The sequence below is a fragment of the Eubalaena glacialis genome, chromosome 17, assembly GCF_028564815.1.
Source record: "Eubalaena glacialis isolate mEubGla1 chromosome 17, mEubGla1.1.hap2.+ XY, whole genome shotgun sequence".
In the NCBI taxonomy this organism is placed as follows: Eukaryota; Metazoa; Chordata; class Mammalia; order Artiodactyla; family Balaenidae; genus Eubalaena; species Eubalaena glacialis.
Window position 1 is genome coordinate 13,940,334 of NC_083732.1, and position 20,797 is coordinate 13,961,130.

General features: G+C 39.6%; 1 protein-coding gene across 4 annotated transcripts in view; it reads left to right on the forward strand.

Annotated features, from left to right (window-relative positions):
• Positions 1-20,797, forward strand: part of PREX2 (phosphatidylinositol-3,4,5-trisphosphate dependent Rac exchange factor 2) — a 397,196-nt gene that overhangs the window by 84,304 nt on the left and 292,095 nt on the right. For 3 of the 4 annotated variants that reach the window (XM_061172146.1, XM_061172145.1, XM_061172147.1), the window contains exon 1: positions 16,462-16,606. The exons of the other annotated variant lie outside the window; for it this stretch is intronic. In XM_061172146.1, coding sequence (XP_061028129.1) covers positions 16,466-16,606 — 141 coding nt within the window. In that variant the 5' untranslated portion in view covers positions 16,462-16,465. Of the gene's footprint in view, positions 1-16,461; positions 16,607-20,797 lie in introns of those variants that run through there. 4 annotated transcript variants of the gene reach the window in all.

Below are 20,797 nucleotides of genomic sequence, written 5' to 3' on the forward strand. Positions count from 1 at the left end.
GCTCTGGTGGGTGTGGTTGTAGGATGGTAGAGATTACGGTTATGGTAAAGCTGATGTAGAAAGAGGGTAAGAGGTATAAATAAAATGGCAAGTTTTAGTGTCAAGAACATAATTTTTTCCTTAATTAGGAGACTTGTGTGCTAAGCTAGTAGACTTTTAAAAAATAAGAATCATCTGCACTTCCCAAATACACTGTCATCTTTGCTTTAGTGAGAAGCCCACAAAAAGGCCTAAAGCAGCTTCATAAGTCATCTTCATTTTTCGTGAAAAACAAAGAAGCACATTTTAAAAAATCCCACACTTCATTCATCCAAAAAATTTCTTAGAGTCTAATAGAAAAAGTATTCCCTTTAAAAGGAAGGTTTAAAAATTCTTTTCTTCATACATGTGAGCAATAGCTCCTATGAAAATGAGCTTGCCGAAAACTTCTGACCAAAATTACAGACAACTTTTCCATGACATCTAATTTGACTGTATTTTCCTCATTTTTTTTCAAAAGAAAAATCTTGAAAAGAAAGGTAAACTTGTGCTAAGTATTAGCTTTGTCTCAAAGACATCTCAGAAGGCACTATCGGATATATTTTCTAATGCCTACAAATGTTTAAAGACCATGTGAATCATATCAAAAATAGTGTTTCTTTTTAGCAGATTATTTTGAATTTCAGAAAAGAAATATAAAGTGAAAAAAATATTCCTCTATTCATAAAGATTAAGGATTAATGTCGGGGCTTCCTTGGTGGCGCAGTGGTTAAGAATCCGCCTGCCAATGCAGGGGACATGGGTTCGAGCCCTGATCCGGGAGGATCCCACGTGCCGCGGAGCAACTAAGCCCGTGTGCCACAACTACTGAGCCTGAGCTCTAGAGCCCACGAGCCACAACTACTGAAGCCTGTGCACCTAGAGCCCATGCTCCGCAACAAGAGAAGCCACTGCAATGAGAAGCCTGCACACCACAACGAAGAGTAGCCCCCGCTCGCTGCAACTAGAGAAAGCCCATGTGCAGCAACGAAGACCCAACACAGCCAAAAATAAATAAATTAATTAAATAAATTAAAAAATAAAGAAATTGTAAAAAAAAAGGAGTAATGTCAACATTAATACATAAGCATCTTGCTTGTGACAACAGGTAAGGCATATTTTGATATTAAGGCACTATAAGAACATTTTACTTAAAAATAGGGCAATTTTGATTGCAAAGTCTGTGGTACCAGCTGCGTGCCCTACAATTCAACTCAATTCTGAGACTACCTACTGGAGCTAGTTTCAGATCCCACAGGTTAAGGGCTCAGTCCTACAAAACTAAATTAGTGACTTGGAAATTAAGAAACACACTTCTAAATAATTGTTGGATCAAAGAAGAAGTCAAAATTGAAGTTACAAACTGTTAAGGAAGCAGTGTAAAGAAGTGTTAAAATTATCAAGATGCATTTTAAAAAACTGTGCAGAGGAAGATATAAAGCCTTAAATGGCTTCATAATTAAAGAAAAATTACTGATTATACAGGTTTTTAGTACCTAGAAAATTAGAAAAACAGCAGCAAGGAAAATGAGAAGAAAACAGGAAAAAGAAATTAATAAAGATAAGAGGCAAAAATAATTAAAGAGAAAAAAATTATGAAGACCAAAAATCCCAAAAGTTAGTTGTAGGCACAGACCAGTAAAACAGAAAACCCCTTCATAAACCTGGTTAAGAAGAACAGGACACAGAGCAAATATATAAAATATTAGAAATAAGAAAGATGACATAACACTGACCTGGAATAAAAATAGGATATTATTGCATACAATTACATGACAACAAATTGAAAAACTAGGAAGAAATAAAAGATTATTGAGCAAAATATGAACTACCAAAATTTTTACAAGAGAAGAAAGAAAATATAAATAGAAGTTGCAATTTAGGTTAATCTCTACTGTTGAAAAAATACCAGGAGTGGGTGAATGGTTTTATAACTAACTTCTAGCTCACCTTTATTTTTAATTTTTAATTTTTTTAAACATCTTTATTGGAGTATAATTGCTTTACCATGGTGTGTTAGTTTCTGCTATATAACAAAGTGAGTCAGCTGTATGTGTACATATATCCCCATATCCCCTCCCTCTTGCGTCTCCCTCCCACCGTCCCTATCCCACCCCTCTAGGTGGTCACAAAGCACCCAGCTGATCTCCCTGTGCTATGGGGCTGCTTCCCACTAGCTATCTATTTTACATTTGGTAGTGTATATATGTCCATGCCACGCTCTCACTTTGTCCCAGCTTACCCTTCCCCCTCGCCATGTCCTCAAGTCCATTCTCTACATCTGCGTCTTTATTCCTGTCCTGCCCCTAAGTTCTTCAGAACCATCTTTTTTTTTTTTTTTTTTTTTAGATTCCATATATATGTGTTAGGATACGGTATTTGTTTTTCTCTTTCTGACTTACTTCACTCTGTATGACAGACTCTATGTCCATCCACCTCACTACAAATAACTCAATTTCATTTCTTTTTATGGCTGAGTAATATTCCATTGTATATATGTGCCACACCTTCTTTATCCATTCATCTGTCGATGGACACTTAGGTTGCTTCCATGTCCTGGCTATTGTAAATAGAGCTGCAATGAACATTGTGGTACATGACTCTTTTTGAATTATGGTTTTCTCACGGTATATGCCAAGTACTGGGATTGCTAGGTCGTATGGTAGTTCTATTTTTAGTTTTTTAAGGAACCTCCATACTGCTTTCCATAGTGGCTGTATCAATTTGCATTCCCACCAACAGTGCAAGAGGGTTCCCTTTTCTCCACACCCTCTCCAGCATTTATTGTTTGTAGATTTTTTGATGATGGCCATTCTGACCAGTGTGAGGTGATACCTCATTGTAGTTTTGATTTGCATTTCTCTAATGATTAGTGATGTTGAGCATCCTTTCATGTGTTTGTTGGCAATCTGTATATCTTCTTTGCAGAAATGTCGATTTAGGTCTTCTGCCCATTTTTGGATTGGGTTGTTTGTGTTTTTGATATTGAGCTGCACGAGCTGCTTGTATATTTTGGAGATTAATCCTTTGTCAGTTGCTTCATTTGCAAATACTTTCTCCCATTCTGAGGGTTGTCTTTTTGTCTTGTTTATGGTTTCCTTTGCTGTGCAAAAGCTTTTAAGTTTCATTAGGTCCCATTTTATTTTTGGTTGTTTTTATTTCCATTTCTCTAGGAGCTGGGTCAAAAAGGATCTTGCTGTGATTGATGTCATAGAGTGTTCTGCCTATGTTTTCCTCTAAGACTTTTATATAGCTCACCTTTAAAAACAGATCGTTTCATAGCAGATGCAAACTATTATATACAGAATCATTAAACAACAAGGTCCTACTGTGTAGCACAGGGAACTATATTCAATATCCTCTGATAAACTATAATGGAAAAGAAATTAATAAGAATATATATATTTCTGAATCACTTTGCTGTGCAGCAGAAATGAACACAATGTTGTCAATCAACTATACTTCAATAAAATAAAATTTAAAAAAAACCCAGATCATTTCAATGTTATTTAAACTATTTCAGACCCTAGATTTTTTTAGATGTCTCCTCACTTATGTGAAAAATGCAGTTTAACTACTACACTTGTTAAAGAGAACACAAAAAGAGAACTGCTCATCCACTGCTCTTATGACTATGGATGCAAATTCCTCTAACATTAAATAATACCAAGTAGAGTGGATTACGTTGGCACCGTATTTTAAAGAAGAAAAGATGACTTGAACACATACAGGTGTGTGAGGCGAGAATGTAAGAGATGAGAGAGACCTCCCCTAAATCTGCACTGTTGCCAGTTGTTTATGGGGAGCATTTCCCTCCTCTTTTCCTTTTTCACTCCCCTCCCGCATCCTTGGACTCTTAAAGTCCACATGTGAACCTGAGCTGGTTTCCAAGCCATTTTGCACATGGGCTGAAGCCACACCTAAGAAGCTGGAACATACACAGCCTCCTAGGGCTTAGCCATTGTTCAAGTGAGAAAATCCCTCTGGCAACTGTTGAGGGAATGCGTGAAAGTTAGGGAATGAGATCCCAGCGGTGAGGAGCCCCTCTTCAGAGACCACAGGGTGTCACAAGCAAGGAGGGCTCCCAGATCGTTCTGGGTGACAGAGGTGGCCAGTGTCCTGGAGCTCAGAAGACTTCCTAAAACCCTGGCTCCTCCACGGTGCACCAAGGTTTCTCTCCTTTCTTGCTGATTCTGCAGTCAGAGTATCGTATGTTGTATAACCCGTCGCCCAGTATCATCTTTTAAAAAATCTGTAGATTTTTCCATCTAGTACACACCAATTTTCATAACTTCCCCTTCAGAACTGGCTTTCTGTTCTGCCACATCTCTGTGTTTGTATACTTATTTAAGTGTATATTCACATGTCCGTTAATCAAGGTATGAAGACACTACAAGTCCTTTCTTTTTGGATATCATCAACCTTTTTATTTAAATGCTCTACTGGCAGCTTTGTTATATCAAATGTGAAACTTCTAGTTAAGGATGGTTCAAGATAGTGGGATGAGGAGGTTTTTCCTTAATCTCTTCAAACTCTCCCCTGTACCACCGCCATTAGATAGTTAGAGAAAACATCTACTGCCATGAAGAGAATGAAAGAGAAACATGAATAGGAGGAAAATTTCAACAAACTTCTGAAAGGTAAAAAGAGAATGGAAGCTTTTTGACAAGGAAAAGAGATTGAGGCTGTGGCAGAGCAGAGTCAGTGGAGGTAAAGGCGTCGGGACTGAGGAGAGTGGCTTAACTGAGAAGCCTGTCTGCAGAGCAACTTAATGCTTTCTTCCTGACAAGTCCATTTCTTTGCTTTCCTTATCTGTGTTCTCATAGCTCAGTGTAGGAATCAAGCATCAATCTCAGTCTAAAAATACCTAAGGATTCTTCTCTAATCAGATATAAGTATCTACACAGATGGAATTAGAACTTTTGGTGTCAGCCCCCCAGAGTGAAGTTCTCCCATTTTGGCCACTGGAACCTCCACAGCTAAAGACCTGCTACCTTCCTGTTCCCTTTGAAGGCTTCATTTCATTTAGACAAGTCCTGAACACATCCATAACGTTTCTAGTCAGTGTTCCTATTAGTGAGAGAGACCAAGTAAGAAAACAGACCCACATACAAACACAGAGGAAACGCACCCCTGCTACAGGCAGAAATTATTCCATTCTCCTGTCTTAAATAGAATGAATATCCAAGGACCATCAACATCATGAAAGGACAGGCTAAAAGGCAGGGCAAGATAAAGAAAGAATAAGATTAAAAAAACCAAAAAACCAAAAAAAACCCAAAAACAAAACCCAGAAAACCTGTCTCTAGAAGAAACAAAGAAACTTCAGAGAAAGATTTGAGAAGGTAGTACCCCCAGAGTAGAGGAACAGAATGCTAGGTGAAAAGAACAATCAGGGAACAAATTAGAACATTTATTACACGTATAATCATATGCCAAATGAAAAATTTAAAGAAGGATTAGAATATAAAGGAAGTCTCTTACAACATAGAGAACAAAACAAAGAGAGTGAACAAAACACAGAGACAACAATAACAAAAACAAAACAAAGAGATTGAATACTTGAGATAGATAGGATATACAGAGAATAATTCTAAGAAAGCCAACTCACCTGATAGAAAAATAGGGAAACAATTACCAAGCGGAAGGAATTTTAAAGAAATAATACAAAAAACTGTCCCAGAGATCAGAAGAGACTACTTTTCTGTTTGAGTCTATCAAGTTCCTACCGAATAATTGAAAGAAGACCCACCTGTAAACATGGTCCTGAATTTTTTTTGTCAGAACACAAAAGAAAGAGAAGATTCCTGAAAACTTCCAGATAGATAAAATAGGTCCTCTGCAAAGGATAGAGAGTCAAATAACATTGAGCTTTCAATCACCAACAGAAATGGTAGGAGAAAAAGGAGCAATGCATTCGAAATTCTAATGGGCAATAATTCTAAACCTAGCATTCTTACACAAACTATCCATTAAGCAACATGGCAAAACAGATACACTTTAGGCACACCAGGACTCAGAAAACTTATATCCCGTGCACCCTTTCTAAGGAAGTCATTTCAGATATAATTCAGCAAAATGAGTGTAGATATCAAGTGTTGTCACTTGAATTGTGTGCCTGCCCCCCCCTGTTTTGTAGTTCTATCCCCCAGTACCTATGAATGTGACCTTATTAGGAAATAAGGTCTTTGCAGTGATCAAGTTAAGATGAGGTCATTAGGGTGGACTCTAATCCTATTATGACTGTGTCCTTCTAAAACAGGAAAATTTGAACACAGAGACAGACAGGCATAGAGGGAAGATGATGTGAAGACACAAGGAGAACACTATCTACAAGCTAAGGAATGTCTAAGGATGCTCGATGATAGGTGAGAGGCATGAACAGATTTTCCCTCACAAATTTCAGAAGGAGCCAACCTTGCCAACACCTTGGTCTTGGGCTCCAGCCTCCAGAACTATAAGATAGTAATACCTTGTTATGGCCGCCCCAGAAAACTAATATACCAAGACAAAAGATTTCTGATAGACGAGATGGTGGAATTCACGTGGAGGCCTTGGAATAACTATTGTAGAATGACAGTTTTCAAGCAGGTCCTTAAAGAATCAGTCCATGTTGGGAATGAAATCAGAGGGCTCCTAGAAGAATGAAGAACAGAACAGAAACAAAACAAAATAACAGATAGTGCCTAAGGGGCTAGATAATGTTGGTGACTTGTGAAGAAAGGATATATTTCTTCTTTTCACAAAAAATTAGGATCTCCACCAAAAATGGAAAACAAACCAAAAAACTAACGGACTGTGTGACAAAATCATGGCAGATATGAAGGAAACCAAGAAATATCGTGAGTGTCTTTCAGCAGTTGATGGTGTTATGAAACAGAAATCATTGAACCTAGAAGTGGTACCTGGAGTGTCATGAGAGTTATGAATTTGGACCTAGAGAAAATGAAATGTAATTTTATCACACTACTTGTTTCTGCAGTGAGGATTATTAAAGTAGTCTTATAATATATGCTCTGTTTGTTGATTTTAAGCTTTTAGAAAGAGACTTAAGTGTGGTCACAGAACATAAGATAAATGTTATCAATCCTAACAATACAAAACTAAAGATACTGCTCAACAGGTAGAAGGTGGAAGGTGGTGAGAAGGAGAAAGAAGGGCAGAATTTAAATTCTGTTAATAGTTAAACAGTTAATAGTCTCATAATATAGTGGGTAGTCAAGAGACATTGCCTAAATTTTCTAAAATAAGAAAGAGTAATTTAATTGTATTATTTGTGCAAAAGCTATCAAAAATAACTAAAATTATAACTGTCAAAAATGGGTACAATCTTTCTCAAATTGATAAAGGACATCTGTGGAAAACCTACAGCTAACATCATACTTAATGATGAGCAACTAGATATTTCCTCACTAAAATCAGGAATAAGACAAGAATTTCTGCTATCACCACTACTATTCTACACTGTATTGGAAGTCTTAGCTAATGCAACAAGACAAGAGAAAGAAATAAAAGATATACAGACTAGGAAAGAAGAAATAAAACTTCGTTCACAGATGACATGATTGTTTATGTAGAAATCCCAAAACAATAACAACAAAAACTCCTGGAACTAACAAGTGATTACAGCAAGATGGCAGGTTACTAGGTTAATAAATAAAAGTCAATTTCTTTCTGCTATACCACAAATGAACGATTGGAATTTGAAATAACACAAGACCATGTACATTAGCAACAAACAAACAAACAAAAAGGTGTAAATGTAACAAAATACCTATAATAACTATATGAGAAAAAATTTAAAAATCTGATGAAAGAAATCAATGAAGAGCTAAATAAATAGGGAGATATTCCATGTATACGGGTAGAAACACTCAATATTGTCAAGATGTCAGTTCTTCTCAACTTGATCTATAAATTCAACATAATTCCAATCAAAATCTCAGCAAGATAATTTGTGGGTATTGAAAACCGATTCTAAAGTGGATCTGGAGAGACAAAAACCCAGAATAGCGAACTCAATATTGAAGGAGAAGAACAAAGTTGCAGAACTGATATAATGCCTGACATTAAGGCTTAGTATAAATCTAGAGTAATCAATACAGCGTGGTCTGGTGAAAGAATAGACAAATAGATCAAGGTAACAGAATAAAGAGTTCAGAAATAGAGCAACACAAATATAATCAGCTGATATTTGAAAAAGGAGCAAAGACAGTTTAATGGAGAAAGGACAATCTGTTAAACAAATTGCACTGGAACACCTGGACATCTACATGCAAAAAAAAAAAAAAAAAATCTAGACACAGACCTTTCACTTTTCACACAGATTAACCCATGGATCATAGACCTAAAAGTAAAATGAAAAACTATAAACCTCTGAGAAGATAACATAGGAAATATCTAGGTGACTTTAGGTTTGGTGATGATAAATACAAACATTTTTAGATACAACACCAAAAGTATGCTCCATGAAAGAAAAAATTGACAAGTTGTACTTTATTAAAGTTAAAACCTTCTGCTCTGCAAAAGGACCATGTCAAGAGGTTCAGAAGACAAGCCATAGACTGGGAGAAAATATTTGCAAAAGACACATCTGATGAGGAACTACTATAGAAAATATACAAAGAACTCAAAACTCAGTAAGAAGAAAACAAACAATCTGATTAAAAAATGAGTCAAACATCTTAACAGACACCTTACCAAAGAAGATATTACAGATGGCAAGTAAGCATATGAAAAGATGTTCAACATGACATGTCATTAGGGAATTATAAATTAAAACATCAATGGATGCCACTACCCACCAATTAGAATGGCCAAAATCCAAAAGCCTGACAACACCAAAGGCTGGAGTGGATGTGGAACAACAGGAACTCTGATTCATTGCTGGTGGGAATGCAAAACACCACTTTGGAAGACTGTTTGGCAGTTTCTTCAAAGCTATGCATACCCTTTTTTTTTTTTTAAAATGGGAATTATTTATTTATTTATGGCTGTGTTGGGTCTTCGTTTCTGTGCGAGGGTTTTCTCTAGTTGCGGCAAGTGGGGCCACTCTTCATCGCGGTGCGCGGGCCTCTCACTGTCGCGGCCTCTCTTATTGCGGAGCACAGGCTCCAGACGCGCAGGCTCAGTAATTATGGCTCACGGGCCTAGTTGCTCTGCGGCATGTGGGATCTTCCCAGACCAGGGCTCGAACCCATGTCCCCTGCATTGGCAGGCAGATTCTCAACCACTGCGCCACCAGGGAAGCCCGCTATGCATACTCTTAACATGATTCGGTAATCACATTCCTTCGTATTTACCCAAATGAGTTGAAAACTTATGTCCACACAAAAACCTGCATGTGAATGTTTTTAGCAGCTTTATTTATAATTGTCAAAACTTGGAAGCATCCAAGATGTCCTTACACAGGTAAATGGATAAAAAGACTGGTATATCCAGACAATGAAATTTTATTCAGTGACAAAAAGGAATGAGCCATCAAGCCACGAAAAGACGTGCAAGAACCTTAAATGCATATTCTGAGTTAAATAAGGCAATCTGAAAAGACTACGTACTGTGTAATTTCAACCATATGACGTTCTGTAAAAGGTAAAATTATGGAGACATGTAAAAGATCAGTGATTGCCAGGGTCTTTTGGGGAGGGAGGAAGAGGGATGAATAGGTAGAGTACAGGGGATTTTTAGGGTGGTGAAACTTTTCTGTATGATACTGTAATGGTGGATATAATGTCATACGTTTATTAAAACTTATAGAATGTGCAGCACAGGAATGAACCTTAAAGTAAACCATGGACTCTCATTAATAATAAAATATACATATTGGCTAATTAGCTGTAACAAATGTGTCACACTAACGCAAACAGTTAACAATAGGGGAAACTGGTGGGGGGGATGGGTAGAGTGTAAGAGGATTCATGGGAATTCTCTGTACATTCCCCTTAATTTTCTTATAAACTTAAAACCACTTAAAAATATTAAAAGCCCAATAATTTTTAAAAATAGTTACAAAAAGCTATTTCACAATGTTCTATTTTTATATTTATGTGAGTACAGAAGTACTCCAGCAAAAATGAAATTCTTCTCCGCCACTAAGAGTAGCCTAATACATTATATATGTGTTTTCAGTCAACTGGCTTTCCTGCTTTGGTAGTTGTGATTTCTTTCCTGTACATTTTATCACATATTTCTTTCACTGCTTTCTGTGATTGGTTTGGGAAGAGTATTAGATGGATTTGATTATGTGGTTGGGACATTTCAGGTGAGATGAATGATACTTGCTCTTTGAAAATACAATAAAATAAATTTAATATTTGTAGTTTTTTCTTATCCCCCAAAGGCTCACAATCTATAGTGAAGTTCCTTTACATACAGAAAATTTTTCTCTGAGGTATTAAAAGGGTATCTATGTTGGCTTCTCCTATTGAAGAAAAGTTACAGGAGAAACAAAAAGCCGAGTCAGACTTGTCTTTGTTTAGAAATAGAATGATTAAGCTCTGGGAGACCAACAGAGTTTCAATGCATTCTATTCCTCCATTCAATAATTCATATATTCAATCAGCAAATATTCATTTAACTACACTTACTTGCCAGATTTTGAAGAGGCTCTGGGGCTACATTGGTGACGTGGTCTTATTCTTCAAGACATTGTGGTCTGGTACAGAATTCCATTAATTGATCTGTCAGTTTTGATAAAGTCTAATCAGTGACATGACAGAGAGGAAGAACTGTACTCTGGGAGCTTGGCACTGTAAGAATACTGAAAGTAATCTAGGGTGGCTTGGGTGCGTTTTGTAAAGGCGGGTGTGGCAGGGAAATGAAGCCAAAGAGGCTGAGCCATAAATGACATTTGCCTTTATCCACATTTGAAGCAGGATCAGACCCCTCTTCAATTCCAAGAAAAACTCTCTTGACCTCTTCTGTTATTCCTGATGACCATGGAAGCAGTTCCTCAAGGGCTTAGACCAACCTCATACAGGAACACTCTAGGACTGCCTCACCCTTCTTGTTTCCTGACTCGAATCTTCTCTGTGAAAACCTCTAGGCACTCATGCATGGGCAGCCGGGAAGTACAGGGACCAATCAATGCCCTGTGGGGCAATCCTTGACTAACTGGGAATAAGCTCTGATGAATAAATGCTTCTTCCCTCTTTCTCCCCTCGGGTGGACAGTTCTGAGATGTATTTCACAAGCCTTCACAGTAGGTCCTGTAGGATAGAACATCCGATTTCCCACAGGGATGGCCAAGTCTATTATGCATCCCTGTGTTGGTTTTCCCTCTTTCTCTCTTCCTTCCGCTCACTCTTGCTCCCTAGGAATCCATTGCCATATATATTATTTTTATATTAGCTTTTGTCTCACTCTCTGCCTTCTGAGGAAACCAGGTTAAGACAAGCAGGGAATGACATATTTTAGGTATTGTGTGTACATACACACACACACACACACACACACACACACCCACACACACACCCCCTAGTGATAACCCGGGAGAACATAGTAGAGAGTGTTAATATAGGAGATAAGGCAACCAAGTAGAAGACTGAGGTAGTGATATGGGTGAGATATGAGAGTGGCTTGACCTTGGGTAGCGACAGTGGCGATGAAGAGAAGTGGGTAGATTTGAGAGAAGTTTTGGAGATAGAATAGCAGCTAATAAGATTTAGGGGGTAAGACAGAAGAGTCAAGAATGATTCCTAGGTAATTGTTGGTACCCTTTATTGAGTTAGAGTGTGGAGAAGAGAGAACAGGGTTGGTGGGAGAAATAATGATTTCTATTTTAGACATGTTCTGTTTTAGATTTTTATGCTATAGTCAAGAGGAAATAGCCCTGGTGGTTGATAATGAGCTTCTGGAACCCAGGAGAGAGAACTGAGGTGGAGGAAAAGATGTAGCTGTCATGAGCGTGCAAATAGCCTTTTGAAGCCATGAGCCAGGGAAAGTGAGTATGAAGAAGACCTAGGATCAAATTCTAAAGAACACCAACTTTTAGAAATGGGCCAAAAAAGAGAACTTGGCAAGGAAAGGAGAGAGGGATAAAAGAAAAACTAGAACAATGGTATCAGAGAAGGCAAAGAGAGAGAGCTTTCCTAGGATGAGAGATAGTCAATGCTGTCAAATGCTACAGGAAGGTCAAATAAGACAAGAAATGAAAAACACCCATTGGAATTAGAAACATAAAGACATTGGTGATGTTTTCTAGATCAGTTTCACTGCAGGAATGGGAAAGTAGTCATATTAAAGGGGTTTGAGAAAAGACTGTGAGATAAAGAAATAAGGACAACATGTTAGTTTTTTATTGCTATGGTAACAGATTACCATAAACCTAGTGGCTTAAAACAAAACAAAATGATTATCTTATAGTTCTGTGGGTTATGTGAGCAATGTGCATCTTACTGGGCTAAAATCAAGGTCTCATCAGGACTGTGTTCCTTGTGGCGGGCTCCAGAGATTCAGTTTCTTTGAGTTTTTCAGCTTCTAGTGGCTGCCCACGTTCCTTGGCTTGTGGCCCCCTTTCTCCATCTTCAAAATCAGCAATGTTTCAACTCTCTGACCATTCTTCCTTGATCACATCTCCCTCTGTGTTCAACCCTGGAAAGATTCTCTGCTTTTAAGGATTCAAGTGATTAGACTGTGCCTGCCTGGATAATCCAGGAGACTCTCTCCATCGCAAGGTCCTTTGCTTAATCATATCTGCATGAGATTACCTTTTGCTATGTAAAGTAACATATTCATAATTTTGTGGATTAGAACATGGGTATTTGGGGGGGGGCATTATTCTGCCTACCACAGGCAATGAGTAGAACTCTTTAGAAATTTTTATAGGGAGGAGGGAAATAGGGTGTGCTTGAGGTATGTGAGGTTGGGGAGGATTTTTAAAGGAAGTGACAGGAAGGGAAGCAGGCAGATGATATACTCCAAGGATGACATCCTTCCGAGACCAGTCACAGACAAAAACTGGCTGTTTGTTTTACTGGGTTACCTGTAGGTTAAGTTTCTGTCATGGGAAAGTGATTATCCATTACATGTTAGATTATGGCCATGAGGATGATTTGGGGTTAATCAAGATAGTATTGAAATGAATTTTAAGAACTTTAGAGTCTTGCTAAAGTAATCCTAGCCAAACATTTATTTAGTTTGCTATGCCATAAACGTTGTTTCTAAAATTAAAATATGGCTTATGAAAACTGTATTTTGTCCTTTTAGGCAATACATATTCTAAAATCTTTGTATTGAATGGTAGAATTAATTACATGCTCCAGTATACCCTGTACTTCTGATGACTAAATTGCCACCAAAATTAAGTGGAAGTAACTGAGGGATTAAGCATGAAGTATAAACTAAATTAAGAAATATTTTTAGAATTCTTGTCCAGGACTCTTAATTGTACATTATTATAGCTCTAATGTGTCTATGATATTTTTTATACTAGTGTAATCTATAGTCTATCAGAAGCCAGAGTAGTCAAGGAAATGCCAGAATCAATTTTGCTTGTAAATAAAGAACAGTCTGATGCTTAGAATTCTCAGTTTAACAAGATTGCCATGCAATCAATCAATCTTTCCATTTTTTTTCAGCGTTGTTATCTTTTAATGAACTTCAGCATCAAATTTGACCTATTACTTTACCTGGGCCAATACTAGTATTGAAAGGGCAAGGAGGCTAAAATGACCTCTATCTGAAATATGACCAGGGAAACCCTCTTCTTGCAAAGAGGTGGCCTTAGATTTTCTTTTAGTGCAGGAGTTGTCCTGCTCTGGGCCTGACCAAAGGAAAGCTACTGTGTACTGTGCTTTGGCTCTTTGAACCGTACGATAATAGATTCTAACCATACCAATGCATGCATATGAAATAAATTTAATGGCAGAGCTAGTTTACTACTCAGCCTTTTTTCTCTATCTTTTTTTCTAGCATTTCCTTTTTATGGGATGCTTCAACCTCATTAGTATTTCAGGAAAAAACTGGACCCTGTCCATCATTTTGGTTGTTGCTTTCCTTTTCCTGGCAGACAGAGCCTAAAGTTTCAATAGAGGAAGCAGGGAGGGATACAGCACATTCAGAGTTTATGAAAGATCTTATTTACCATCAAAGTGAAGGTTTCCAGATACTCCCACTCTGTTTTCTTATGATCTTAAGTCTTTGATGAGGAATTAAGGACTGCAGCCAGGGCTACAGAAGACAGGGAGAGGTGCATGGCAGAAGGCACTACACAGTGTCCTGAAGCTGTTCATTAATTATAAATGATGTTGCGGACTGAGCAGAAACTATTAATATCTTAATAATTTCTACATGAGCACTTCTGAGAGAAATCTGAATCTGTACACTTAAATGAATATTTTCCTGCTAGCTTCCATTGTCTTTTTTTTTTTTTTTTTTTGTGAAGCATTCTCTAGTGGGTTGTGTATAGACTGTTTTTTTTTGACGGAAGAAAATTGCATAAACAGTTTTTCAACTTGGGACAATTGGTAAGAGAGAAATATTATTTTATCTAGAAGAACTCCTGATGGAAAACATGATTTATTTACTTAACTTTTTACGTTAGAGAAGGCTGCAGACTAGGGGGGAGGAAATGCATTCATTCCTTGCTGCCTGTAGTACATGGTGAAAAGGTTCAGTCCTGTCTCATCTTCCCCTTCATTACTGGGTGTGTGTTTCCTAAGTCTTCCGTTGGTTTCTTTTGTTTATTGTTTACTAGGTGCTGTAAGGTCTGCTCTTTAATGTGCCTCGTCCTGTTCTTCTGCCACAGGGTGTGAAGACATTGACTGATTTGTCCTCTGCTCGTGCTACCTCTAAACAGCCATGCGCAAAAGAAAGAGGAAAATTGCATCTTGTTCGTCAGCTCCTCACACGTCATTCAAAAACTGTGCCCTTAATATAAGAAAAGTACAATCCCTCTTTATTTCATTACAGAGAGGTATAGCGATTCATCACAAACCATGCTCTGAAAGGACATCATCTGGAAACCTGATAATTATTTTGACGTGAATAACAGGGAAAGCATCTTAATTTCTTTGTCTTGTTAGTGCTTCTAACTATCGGCACAAATGAACATGCCACTTTCTGCATCATAACCTCACTCCTCCGTTTATTTAAATGTCACTAGGGTGAACTTTCCTACTTAAAGTTGTTCTAAGTAGGAAAAAATGACTCTGAAAGATATACATGGTTAATATCAAGACAAAAATATATATGGATTGTTTTGCTTGCTTGTTAAATTAATTGGGAATATTCAGTGCTCATTAGGTCCTGGCTCTGTTTCCAAGTAAGAAAAGGCAATAAACAGACACATTAAAATCAGGACACGCTCTGTGTTACCATTTTCAAATCCTAAGACTCTACATCTATATTTATATCTACATCTATGTATTTGTATCTATATCTGTATCTCTATATCTTTTGATGAGCATTCAGTAGCAGCTTTCTCTTTTCAATTAGTGACACTGTCTTAAATCGTAGCAGCTCAGAAACAAAACTGGCGCAAATATTCTTGCCTCTGGTTGAATTTACGTTCTATCCTGATGTTGAAAAAAAGTTACAGACATGCAAAACCTCTCCCTCCAAAACAGCACTGTGCAAGGATGATGCTTATTGTATCTGGAGTTTATTGTATGGGCCAGGCTGTCACTTTCCCATAGTGTCTTCATTTATTGTGCTAATTGACTTTCCAAGTGCAGGCAGGAGGGTATTCGCCTTGTGAAACATTCTCGGTTGGTGGGGGGGTTAAAAGCAAACCTGTTTTGTGCCTGAATAAAACCAAAAATCATTGTGCTTCTTTTCAAAGACGGGAGGGTCAATACCATGGTTGTTTTTGTTCCCATGCAGTTATGTAACCGTGGAGATTTGTTTCTTTGCTTTCAGGATTTGTACAGAACACATGAAAGCTAAAGAATAGGCGGGAGTCAGAGGAGCAACCCTCGAGCTGTGTCTTGGAGTCTGTCCTCCTAGGTTTGGGAATCTCCAATTCCATCTCCAGCGCTGACTGTGCGTGTGCATGTGTGTGCGTGTGCGTGTGTGTGTTTAGTTAGCTGGCACGCAACACACTTCCCCAGGGTTGTGCTTCCTTTTTCCTGAGATTTGGCGAAGGGTAAAGGGTCGGAGTCACATGGATACAAAGCATTTGATTAACGTCCAAGTCACCGCTGGGGCTGCCGGAGCCGCCTCCCCTCCAGCCCCGGCCGTGCGAGGCCAGAGCCGCGGGGCGCGGTGCGCAGGTCCCGGGCGGGAGCCCCATCCCCCGGGAGGGAGTGGCCTCGGCACAGCCCCCCGTCTCCCGCGCCCGACTCCCGGCGGGCGCCCCCTCCTCCGCCCCCGCCCCGGCCTCTCCCCGGCGGGTAAAGTCGCCCGGCCCACCTCGGACCCGGCGGAGGCGGCAACTTTCCCTGCCGGCCGCGCGGGGCCGGGGCAGCGGCGGGCGCGCGGGGCAGCGGCGGGCGGCACGGCGCCCACCATGAGCGACGAGAGCCGCGGGGACGGCCGCGCCGAGAGCGCCCGGGACCTGGAGAAGCAGCTCCGCCTGCGCGTGTGTGTGCTCAGCGAGCTGCAGAAGACCGAGCGCGACTACGTGGGCACGCTGGAGTTCCTGGTGTCGGTGAGGGGCTCTCGGCGACGCGGGGCGCGGGCGGCATTGTCTGCGCGGGGACCGGGGACCCGTCCGGGCATCGCGGACACCCGAATCCGCGCGCCGACGCTGGGTCCCCGGTGGGGAGGGGGTGATTTTTAATGCCTGGAGACGCGCCGAGGGGCCGGGGCGAAAAGTTAGCTCGCGTGGGAGAAGGCTCTGGTTCAGAGAATCCCTGCTGCCCCGTCTCTCCTCACTCTTCTCTACCCCCCTCCCTGGTCTGCTCGAGTGCGTTGTGTAATTTTTTTTTTTTTTTTCCTTGTCTTTCTTCCCGGGGATTTTGTTTGAAGACTCTGGCAGGGTGGTTAAAGTCTGTCTGCTACATTCAGGTACCTAGCGGTAAAAAAAAATATCCTGATTCTTCTGGAGCTTGAGTTCATTATTCAGATGACATGGTAGTGAAGTCCCTTTAGTTATAATAATCTTTGGAGCATAGGATTCTGGTGGGGGGTACGGAGGGCAGCGGGGTTATGATCTCCAGCAGCTGTTGGATATGAAAGCCACGTGCAGTGCTCACCGCATCCTCGTCCTACTCTCTGCTCCCCCCACCCCAACCCGGGGTTTAAATCTGCTGTTTAAATCCCCCGCCCCCGTGGGTTCAGCTCCCGGGTCCCGTGTTCACACTGAGCCCAGGAAAGCGGTAGAATAAAACCCCCATTCAGCAACTTCAAGATTTCGTAGAACTGGCAGGAACTTTGTTTCAGAGTTTCAGCTTGACTCCCTGGAGGTCTGCATTGAAAATGTTTCATTCCTGTTAGGGCTAGGAGGGGCAAAACTGAGTGAAGGAAACTTCTTAGACGTCGCTCAAAAGTTGAATTTTTTTCTGTTCGCTGCTGCAAAGACAGAATTTGAGGGTTGGCTCCTCTCCACCCAGATGCGCGGGAGAGCATCATTCAGAGACTGAGGACCTTTAGCCTTTGCTAAAATCTCTCTCAAATCTTCTGACCTCCTCTTTCCACCACCCTATTCCATACCCCCTTGGTCTGAAGGGAAATGTCTCAAAGGTGAGACTTCCTGCTCAGCTTTCTAAAAGAGGTAAGCTATCTGCTGAAAATCATGAAATTCACTCCTTGGCTCTGGCAAGAAGGAAAGAACACTGTCTCCAGGGATGTGAGATGATGCACAGGTTGACGTCTCAAATTGAAATCAATATACTTGAGCCCCCAGGGGCCACATTCTTTGGAAATGTATGGGTATTTGAGAATATACTGGTAATTGGTGATAAATAGAATTGTTGTACACTTCCATGCAGCAATGTCAAAAAAGCATGTTTTAAAGGAAATTTGACTTTTCATAGCTTCAAATTTGGCTTTCATGAAACTTTGTGGCTGACCAAGTCCTTTGGCTTTTGAAGAATCTGGGTACTCTTCAAGTTGCATTAGTTACTCCTTTCAGGAGGTGTATGAAAAAATACTGAGCAAAAAAGTCCTAATTTACAGAAATAGACAGCTAATCTAACCTACCTTAAAAACCAATTTGTTGATCTTTATTTAAAACATCAGTTTTTCCTCTAATCTTAACACCTGATTATTAAAATTGATAGTGTAATTCTGTATAGAGTTAAGTCAGAAATTATGGGAGGTATAAAATAAATTGCATTTTACTCTTTACAGGAAGATCGTTTTATGATTTCATTCTTATCTCATTCAGAAATTATGGACTCTTCCACTTTTCCTTTTCTTTATTTGCTATTTTTTATGTACACGTTCACATACACACAAACACTAATTGGCCTGAAAGTCTTCCGAAACAAAGGTTAACCCTGACTTCCTTTTAGTTTTATAAACGTTCAAAGTCTAAGATCTAATAATAATACATTATTAGATTTTCTTTTTTGGGTATTATTTATAGCAACATTTCATTCTCACCTATTTTATGTGGTTACCTTCAGTTGATGTAGTCAATCTAGTTTTAATCTTATCCTGAACTGATATGTACCAAGAGCTTTAAAAATATTCAAACCCTTTTGCCTGGTAATTCCTTTTCTAGGAATCCATCCTAAGGGAATGGTCAGAAATGCAGACAAACAAAAGAAGTTATTTTTTTAAAAAAATACCTGTAGTATTAAATAAGTGCAGTGGTAGATTTGCTGCAAAAATTGGATAATGAATTCCTAAGTCACATTTAAATATTTGTTAGATTAGTCATTGTTTTTGATTTCTGCCAGTGCTTCAAGTCATCAGCATGGGTGAAGGTAATTCTTATCTGTATTACAGAGATGAAAAAACATATTTTTGGTTTTACCGAGAACATATTTTTACTTACAGGCCCATAAAGAAGCAAACAATTTGTATTATTGCTCTTGATTAAATGATCATATGGTCTCGGGGAAAACTTTTTTTTTTAATAAGATGCTTTCTCTTCTCATTTCCAACTTTTGGCCTTTTAAAGAGAGAGCACCTCCCCCCTCATCCCCCGACCCCCAGATAGTCCATGAACATTGCCTTTTTCCTCCCCCAGATGTATCAATATGTATGATCTATATGCACCTTCTCTCTAGTCACCACCCAGGCACACATTTCTAGATTGAACAAGGCTCTGACCTTGAAGCTGCTGTCGTTTAGAGTGGTGCACTCTTCCCATGGGGTGCCAGGCTTTCTCAGGCCTCTTGTGCGGTATGCAGGATCTTAATTCTCTGACCAGGGATCAAATCCGTGTCCCCTGCATTGGAAGCTTGGAGTCTTAACCACTGGACCTCCAGGGAAGTCCCTCAGGCCTCTTCTTCTGTTCCTCTGTAGCGCTTAGCAACCTGCTGGATTCCTACTGGCGTTTCAAGGCTCTTCATCTTCCTCAGTAGAACTTTCATGATCCCGTCCTCCCTCCTGCCCAGGCTGGAGTGCTCACTGCTTGGTACCCACTCTTCCCTGTAGTCACTGCTTCCATGGCACCAAAGCAGGCATAGGCAGGATTTGTCTACTTCTGTCTCATTCTTCTAGAATGGAAGCTTCTTGAGGACAGGGCCACATTTTACTCGCCTGTGTTTCCCTGGACTTTTGTGCAGTGCTTGTGACACTGTAAGTACTCAAGAAATGCTTACTGAACAAAGGAATGGAGGAATCAGCGAATTCGTCCATCTTCTAAACCTCCCACCCATTTTTAAGGACAGTTCCTCAATGATCCGTAAATTTCTGGTTTTGTTTTTTTTCCATTGGGTCTGTATAGATAGTGGAAGTTACTTAAGTTTCACTCAGGCACATATGTATTATGTAATAAGAAGCTTTAAATTAAACATGTAGTACCTGCATAGAGCCTGTGCTCCGCAGCAAGAGAAGCCACCACAGTGAGAAGCCCGCGTACCGCAACGAAGAGTAGCCCCCGCTTGCCGCAACTAGAGAAAAGCCCGCGCGCGGCAGTGAAGACCCAACGCAGCCAAAAATGAATAAATAAAATAAATAAATTTATTTAAAAAAAAGAGAAACATGATTTAAATCCGGCATCGAGGTATTAAAGACATTGTAACACACTATTATTTCAGTTCATTGTAGTCTAAATTTTCATTTGGGACCATGGATATTATCTGGATTCATTATTTTTAGGTCGTAGATAAAATGGTAGAGAGTGATGGAATTTGTTTGAATTTATGTTCTTGTTTTGCTTGGGAAATGAAATTCTGTGCTTCATTAGAGTACTCCAAAACATTTTTTTTCAAAAATATGCTTTTATGGACCTAATTTCCGGTATTTGATGTCCAGAGTCTGGACAGTCGTAGGTGGTAACTGGTTTTCTGGAGAAAGGACAAACCAGGGCCGATTTCAAGGGTGCGTCTTATACAGTCGCAGAGCGCTACCCACTCTGAAGGACCTCGGGCTTAGTTTGGTGCTCTGCCATCACCGTCTTGAAATTCTTGCTAATTTTATCTTTGAACTTGGGCTTTGCAAGTGAGGTCCAGTGGGACAGCGGGGTGTGAGCAGAGCAGATACACAAAAGAAAAAAAACAGCTTTACATCTCAGTACCTTTAATAGCACTTTCTGTCTTGCCTTTTGAATAAAAGGTCTCACGTTTGAATTTTGCAGCAGGCCTGGAAAATTGTGTAGACACATTTCACTGTGGCAAGTGGCGTTGAGGCAGGGTGATAGTATAATTTTTGTTTAAACTGGGACACTTCTGAGGGTGCAAGGGTGTACTATTAATAATTACACAGGGAAACAGATGTAAACTGG